At 52.3% G+C, this 8,265-nt stretch overlaps 1 protein-coding gene across 2 annotated transcripts in view; it reads right to left on the bottom strand.

Annotated features, from left to right (window-relative positions):
* Positions 1–8,265, bottom strand: part of IQSEC3 (IQ motif and Sec7 domain 3) — a 100,603-nt gene that overhangs the window by 21,111 nt on the left and 71,227 nt on the right. For both annotated transcript variants that reach the window (XM_003796443.1, XM_003796444.2), the window contains 2 exons: positions 3,159–3,281; positions 2,548–2,714 (listed from right to left, as the gene is read on the bottom strand). In XM_003796443.1, coding sequence (XP_003796491.1) covers positions 2,548–2,714; positions 3,159–3,281 — 290 coding nt within the window. The remainder of the gene's footprint in view (positions 1–2,547; positions 2,715–3,158; positions 3,282–8,265) is intronic.

The raw sequence follows: 8,265 nt of genomic DNA, 5'->3' as shown, positions 1-8,265 counted from the left end.
CTTTTCTTTCTTTTTTTTTTTTTTTTGAGACAGTCTCACTATATCATCCTCGGTAGAATGCTGTGGTGTCATAGCTCACAGCAACTTCAAACACTTAGACTTAAGCGATTCTCTTGCCTCAGTCTTTCAAGTAGCTGGGGCTACAGTGCCTGCCACAACGCCCAGCTATTTTTTTGTTGCAGTTGTCATTGTTGTTTTGCTGGCCTGGGGCCGGGATCAAACCCACCAGCCTGGGTGTATGTGGTTAGCACCATAACTACTGTGCTATGGGCACTGAGCTGAAAAAAAGAAGTCATCTTATCAAAAAGACACCTGTACTTAAATGTTTATTGCAGCACAATTCACAATTGCAAAGATATGGAATCAACCGAAGTGCCCATCAACTGAGTAGATAAAGAAAATGTGGTATGTACGCCATAGAGTACTACTTAACCATTAAAAAGGGTGAAATAATGTCATTTGCAGGTGAAACTGGAGACCGTCATCCTAAGTGAAGTATCTCAGGAATGGAAAAACAAAATCACATGCATTCTCCAAAAATGGAGTGCTAATCGCTGGGCACACATGGGCACAGAGAGATGTAAAGAACATTGGAAACCAAGAAGGAAGGACGGCTGGAGGGGGTGAGGGATAACAACTTACCTATCAGGTACAATGAACACTATTCTGATGACAGGCACAATAAAAGTCCTGACTTCAGTATTATACGATGTGTCCAGGTAATACACATTTGTACCCCCTTACTATTTTGAAAAAATAATAAAGAAAATGATTTTTTTTTAAAAAGAGAAAGAATGCAGACAAAACAGAGAGCAGAAGGATCAAATACAACATTTAAGAGAACCTCCCATGAGTGGAGGACATGTGTTTTTACACTGAAAAGACTAACCCAGAGCTGAGTACAGTGGATGAAAGGAACCACATCAAGGCTGTGGTTCTGAACACAAAGAGTAAACAGAAGAACCAATGAATTTTCAGAGAGAGAGAAAGAATAACATACAAACGAGAGAAGCTGGAATGGCAGCTAAAAGACCACGATGCAGCGATGCCTCCCAAACTCTGGCTGGCATGTTTCCAGACTGGAATTCTACTCCCAGCCAAAGTCCCAATCAAGGGTGAAAAAGAGATGTTCAGAAATGCAAGTTCTTAAAAAGCTTGCATCTAGTGTGCCTTTCTCTGGAAAGTAAACGAAAAATGAAGAAGCTATATGAACATGCAGGAACTGGGAATTCAATCCCAGAGCCAGGGGAGAGAGGGCCCAGGAAGGCAGTGTGTGCTGGCCCAGGGGCTGCCCAGATGGGCAGGACCAGGGGGAATTGGTATTGAGAGGAACTGGACACTTAGGGAGGAAAATTTGGGTGATTTAGGGGAAGATCAGCAGACAACTATGCAAATGGAAAAAGAAGGCGGGTATTAACTCCAAGGAAAATAGAAATAGAAAGGAACTGTGATCATTACATGCTTCAAGAGTCAGCTTTAGATTATGTTTGCATAGCCTTAAAAACATGAAGACTGATTTTAGAGGAAATGGGCTGGGGAAGGTGAATGAAAGAGAGGTAAATCCTTATATTCTAAAATGGAAATAAATGGATAATGCTTAAAATCAGAACTAATTAGCAATAGAAGAAGAAACCAGATGCCAAGTATCTACACTGTGAAACCTCATTCAGGGGACGCTCGAGCATGAGCAGAACTCAGCCCTGGTGACAGATATCAGGATAGTCCTTACTCTTGGGCACGGGTATTGAATGGGATGGATATGAGAGAATGTTCCAAGGAGGTCATTTCAAGAAAATGACCCTGACCTAGATCTGGGTATGATTACACAGCTCTCTCATTTATATACCTCACGTGCATATGTATTTTATACCAATAAAAAAAGGAATAGGAAGAAAGGCAGCAGAAGCATGTGCCTTACTAATACAGAGGAAACGAAATGAGTAGCTAAGGAAGTTGAAAGTGGCTGCCTCTGGTGAGAGGGGCAGGGAAAAATTGTTCTGTACTAAGCTTTGTAGAATTATTTGACTTTATTAAATTATGTGCATGTATAACTTTGATTTTTTAAAGGCTGAAAAAAATCAATTGAGCACACTTCATCCCCTGCCAGGCAAGGAGCAAACCAAATCTTTTCTGTTGATTAGAAAAAGATCAGGCAGGAGATGCCGTGAAGTTGTAGGCAAGGCTGGCTTGAAGGGCCCCTGTCCCTGAAGGCTCTGCCCCTGACTCCCCCTTGCACCTGTGGGGTGAGAAGGACTGGTACCACCTAGACACCAGCTCTGGGGCCAGGGGCCTAGAGGTCCACCAATGGGGGATGTTCTATGGAGGGCAAGAGGCACTGCCACGGGCCTTTGCTGCTCTGGTGGAACAGTGGCAGTGGCTCCAGGGAATTCCCCAGGCACCTGGCACACATTCCCAGTCTGCCTGGTGACCAGCCCCAGAGAGCAGGTGACAATCTGTGGGGGGTCAGACTCACAGAACTGACAGTGCACAGACAGGACAGGGCCTAAGTGATGGCCTTACCCCCATCCCCTGCCCGCACCTCCTCACCTCTCAGGTTTCGGATGAAGTCCTCTAGCATCATCTTCCGGTCAGGCTTGATGTTGGGGCTATACATGTCGGTGTTGAGGAGGATGATGGCGAAGGCGAGGATGAAGATGGTGTCAGGGTTGTGGAACTGCTGCACCACCTCGGGGTTGCACATGCAGTAGCGCTGGCTGTCACGGGGAAGCACAGAGTGGACACTGAGCCCTCCCCACCCCAGGCTTCAGCAGTGGGGGCTGCACAGGGGGTGTTAGGCCCAGGGAGATCACTGTCTTCCCTGTACCCTGGTCCTCTTCAACTAAAGGGACAGGCTGGTGTCACATCCCCAAACGCCCTGAAGTACCAGCTTCACACAGAGGCTTGATGAAGATTTGCTCACGGATGGACCAAGTGCATTGCTGCTTCCTGGAGGGCTGGGGCTGCTCCCGGCTGGGGGAGCTCCAGGGTGTCTGCCCCTTCACTTGCCTTCCCTCCTTTCTCCCCAGCCCACCCTCCTGCCACACCAGAAGGGGCTCTCAACTGACCCTCCAGCATCTCCCACCCCCAGGTACACAGCAGCTCTGCTTCCCCACCCAGGGAATCTGGAGGAGTCTGGTATAGAGCTGGGAGGGGCCCACCTGAAGGCCTCGATGAGCCGCTCCACCTTCTGGGCCTCCCCCTGCACACGGATGTGTGCCTGGAACTTGCGCAGGGCCTCGTCCAGCTCCATGCTGGAGAAGTCCATCTCGTCCACCACACAGCTGAGGGCAGGAGGGGGAGGGGGCGTGAAGATCAGCTGGCCCCCCCTACTCCCCTGCACCCACCCCACTGGCCCCTGCCACCAGCCAGGGAGGATGAGTGCGGGGCCTTCTAGGCTGCCTATCCTGGGGGCTCCTTACTGACCCAGGAGCACCACCTGCCCCCATCTCCTCTCATCCCACACAGTGTTCCTGGGAGACAGGTCCCTAACAGCCCAACCTGAGGCCCAGAGAGGTCAGCTGGCAGCCACGGCCACAGAGCTAGGAAGAGGCTGAACTCGAATTTTTCAGCCCCAAATCCCATGCTCTCTCCTCTCAAGCTCAGAGAATGTTAGAGTCAAACAAAGCCTTAAAAGTAAGTAAGACAAGAAATATATTTACTCTCCTGTTCTTTCATAGGCCTGCTAGGAGGCTGTATTTCTCCCCAGGTGAATTTTCTCTTCCCCCTTTGGGTCTCTAGGGGACTGAACTCTCCCTGTAGTCTCCTGTGGCTGTGGTGAGGACGCCAAGCCTCCGGCCCTGGCCTGCCTCTCTCTAGCTGCTCCTGCCCGAAGGGGAGGCTGTGGCAGGAAGGCCATGGCCTCTGAAGAGTAAGTCACAAACTTAGCCTAATGTGAGAGGACAGTGTGATAGGCAGGGCCAGGTCCTGGCTCTGGCTCCCCCACAGAACTGAGTGTAATTCCAGCTCACTGCCTCACTCTTTGAGCCCCAGTTTGCTCTTCTGAAAAGGCAGAAGGCTGGAGTCCCTGCTTCCCAAGGCCTTTCTACCTCTAAAATGCCACCTCCACCCTGGGGGTGCCTCTGAATGCCTTGCTTCAGTAAGTGGAGGAGGAGGGGTCACAGGCCCCCACCCAGCTAAGCCTAGACCCTCCTGCCATGGGTCTGGGGCCAGGGCCCAGCTGGCAGCCCCTCCTGCTCATGTGCCCTGAGCCCTGCTCTCCCTGCAGTGCCTTTGAGGTGGTGAGCATGTGTATGTGCCAGCAGCTCCCAGAGCTGGCGTCTCCTGTGTCCCATTCTGCCCTGACGCCCCACCCCATTCTCCTCTCAGCTGGCCCTTTCCAGCCCCCATGCTGCCCCCTGCAGGCCAGCAGCCTCTGTCTGCTCCCATCGTCCCTAGCAGACTCCGCAGCAGTGTCACATCCCTGAGCAATCAGCTGCCTGCCCTGCACAGAGCACGATTAGGGACCACCACTGTGAGCCCAGTGCACCGAGCACTCAGGAAACATTTGCGGAGTGGGCTGAGCTCTGAGCAGGACCTGTTTCCTCCATGACCCCACCTTCCACTGGGCCCAATGCCTGGAAGACTCAGAGACACCAGTTCTGCTGTCAGTTTGCAGGAGAAAGCAAGGGAGATGACACAGGAGTAGTGATCAGGGGACTCTAGAGAAGAGGGAAGGCTAAGAGGGACGAGGTGGCTGGGTAGCAGAGGCCTATGGGCCAGCAGGCAAGATGCTGCTGTGACTTCTTGGTGGGCCCTGTCACCTTTGCCCTGCACTGACAGAGATGAAGGGTAAGTTAGTGTAGACCTGGTGGGTGTCAGCCTGGAGCACCTCTTGCCCCAGGGTCCTTGCCCTTGTGGGGCTTAGGAGGGGGCAGTGGGCCCAGGCAGCCCAACCCTGGCCAAGAGAGGCCTGGATCCTTGCAGGATCCCAGAGTGGACCCTGGTCCCTTCAGTCTGGCATCAGCAGTTCCCCAGGACTCACCCCCATCTCTTGTCCCCCTGACCCTACACTGCCCCTGGTCTTTCCCTATGGGCCCTGAACCCTGAGGGGTTCCCACATCTGTGTCCTTCCCAAGGTCTCTCTCCCTGCACCTTCTGCCCCAGAGCTGTGGACTGGGGCTCGCCCTGCAGTAACGGGGGTGGGTGCTGAGTGGCCCAGAGCACTGTGGGGGCAGGCGATGGAAGGAGGTGACAAGAGCAGCTGGAGAGGGTGGGATTTGCTCGGCCAGGCGCGGTGACCTAGTTTCCAGCCTTTCACGCAGGTGACAGGCAGCCACTCACTCACTTACTCAGGACTGTGGCTAAAAGCCCCAGTAATGAGCCAAGACCCAGCAGCCAGGGGCCAGATCTGGGAGGAGCAGCCGTGTGGAGAGGCTGCCACGGAACTGGGCTGAATACATCAGTCAGGGCCCATGGGAGGACAGGGGAGGGGGGGTCTGGAGGGCCACCACCCAACATCTTCTGGTGTGTCCTGAGGACCCCACATTAGAATCAGAGGTGGCTTGTTAAATGTAGATCCATGGACCCCACCCCAGATCTAACAGATTAGGATAGAACATTTGGAGGCAAGGTCTCGGAACCAGCATTATTTTTTAAAAAACCTCTCAATAATTTGTTTATTTTGATTTTAAATTAAGCACTTGTCAACAACTACGGAAGTGGTAAGAATTGACTTACAGGTATACCTAAAAATACTGACCCAACTGCTAAATTGAATGGAATATTTCTTAGAGTATTTTGTCATTTACTCCAATTAAACTCAAGGTCCTTATACCTCACCTGTTCCTGAGCTATGGTGACTATAACTGGGGCATCCAAGGGATGAAACCAGCTAATCTCCACATCTACTTTTCCGAAAGCTTGGGCCTGGCAAAATGCATCTCATAATATAGAAAGCAGAATGCTCAACAGAGTTGAATCAATATAAAGAGCCCCCCAAAGGGAGGGATGGAACAAACATTTTAGCTTAGAAAATACTCCTGAGGATCTCTTCGTTCCTTCCTTCTCTCCTTCTCTCTCTCTCTCCCTGCCTTTTTCCTGGAATCAGCATTCTTTATAAACTCTCCAAGTGATTCTTAACATACAAAAACCAATGGCTGAGTTGGGGGCAAGGGTAGGAGGAGGCCTGGCCCATGGGAGGTTTTCAAAATGTGCACTCAGGAACTCACAGACCAACAGGCAGTAGCATTCGGGGGCACACATGTCCCCGCTGGCTATAAGCGGTGGTGGTGGTGAGGGAGGGGTGGAGGAACAGAGATGCCTCCCGTGTGACCCACCCTGTCTCCCATTTTCCTGCTTCATTCCCTGCAGTCGCCACCATGGGGCAGCAGTGACTGGTAAGCAGGTGCTGTCCTGGGGTTCTCAGATCCTGGGGGAACCCACAGCCCCAACCAGAAGGGAGGATCCACGCTGAGTAGGGGAAAGACACGACCCTCCTCCACAAGGCAGGCCTCCTCCTACTGCAGAGGTGGGGGCTGGACCAGGTGCCTTCTCAGGACCCCCCCATCTGGCATTCTACAACAAGGACCCAGAAGCAGACAGAGCCACTGTCACTCTCTACAGCATTGCAGGTGCTCCTGCTGGGCAGAGGACAAGTGACTGTGAGGGCACTTCTAGCTGGTTTGGGACACAGCTCCTGATGACTGGCAGCTTCTTCCCCACCCCTTCCCAGGTCATCACCATCTGCCTTCCTGGTAGGACCTGCATCCTCCTGGGGAAGGTGGCTGGGAGCAGGCTGTGCTCTCAGTCCTGTCACCCGGAAGCACCTGCAGTCCTCACCTCTCCAGCTAGATCCCTTCTCTCCCCAAGTGGCAGCTTCAGCCTGCACCTCACCCTCTTCAGGCTCCCCCTTCTCCCCGCTCCATCCCGCTGCTTCTCATACTTTGCTTTATCTACCTCCATCTACTTCAAATCTCCCCCTTTCCTTCCTTCCCTGCCACTCTGGAACTCTCACGGGGAGAAGAGTGCCCAAGAAGATCACCGAATCCTTCTTGCCGCTCAGATCCTGGATAGCCAACAACCATCTCCTTGCTGATTATCTTTAAGTGAACAACACTGCACGTTCCTGCTGTTCTTTTCTGGTACATAATCTTCCCATTTTACTGAAAACAAAACTAAGGCCACGAAAGGGCTTGCCCCCCTCCTACAACTAGGAAGAGCAGGCTTTGGCTTCCTGGGCTTGTGAGCTCTACCCCCATGGCAGAGTGGCTGGACCCTGCCCACCAAAACCCTGTGTGTACTCCTGTGGTGGCCGGGAGTGGGGGTGGGGTATGATAACCCCAGGGTAGCAGATCCTCACCTGAGTCTTTCCTGAGTATTGCTCTCAGTGCTTCACTCTGAGTGCAATAACTTTGTCTTCTCAAAGGCCTGAGCAGTATTAACCATTATCCCATAATTTCTATTCCATATGAGGAGACTGAAGCTCATAGGAGAGATGGCCCTGCAGGGGGACTGCACACATCTCTGTCCTTGTTGCATGCCCTGGTCCAGCCAGGTTGCACATGTGCTGCCCTCGCCAGCTCTCTGCTGCTCCAATGCACCTTCCCCTGCAGGCTGCTGCCTCACCTAGGTGGGTGATGGTGGTCTGTTAGGTGTCAAGAGAGAGCAATTGGATACAGTTGCAGAGTTATGACCATTGGTGAGGCTGTGGGGCACCAGTGGTGCTGGCCTGGGCACATAGAGCCCGCAGCCAGGCCATGTCCCTGACCTCTTGCCTACCCCTTTTCCAGGCTGTTTCTGATTTCCACAGTGGCTGGCTGGGTTTCCTTCTTTCTTTCAACAAACACGCACCTATGGCTCCTGTGTGCAGGCTGTGCTAGGGACATGGGGTAAGTGGCAAGTAACGCAAACACAGTCTCTGTCCTGGTGGGAGAGACAGGAATGAAACACAGGGTCAGAAATAATTCTTTAACCATAATTGGGACAAGTCCTACAGAGGGAAAGGACAGGGTTCCAAGAGGGACAAAGCTGAGACATTTTGCACTGCTGTGTCTGGGAAGGCCCCTTTGGGAACATGACATTTGAGCTGAGATTTGAGGATGAGTAGGAGTTGGCCGAGGGAAGGAGTGGGAAGAGCTTCTGGCAGGGTAGGGGGGCAATAGACACAAAGGCCCTTTGGCAAAGGACTTTCAAGGACCCGGAAAGTGCCCCCTGAGGCTGCAGTGCTGACAGTAATGGGGAGAACAGCCACTGTGGGGCTGGACAGGGGGGCAGGGACTTAGTGTGTCAGCTTTGTGGGTCACAAGAATTTTGGAGTTGATTCTGAAG

This window comes from Otolemur garnettii, unplaced genomic scaffold, assembly GCF_000181295.1.
Source record: "Otolemur garnettii isolate 467f Iridium unplaced genomic scaffold, OtoGar3 scaffold00104, whole genome shotgun sequence".
Lineage (NCBI taxonomy): Eukaryota > Metazoa > Chordata > Mammalia > Primates > Galagidae > Otolemur > Otolemur garnettii.
Note: the sequence above shows the minus strand (reverse complement) of the source record. Positions and strands in the feature narration are given on the sequence as shown.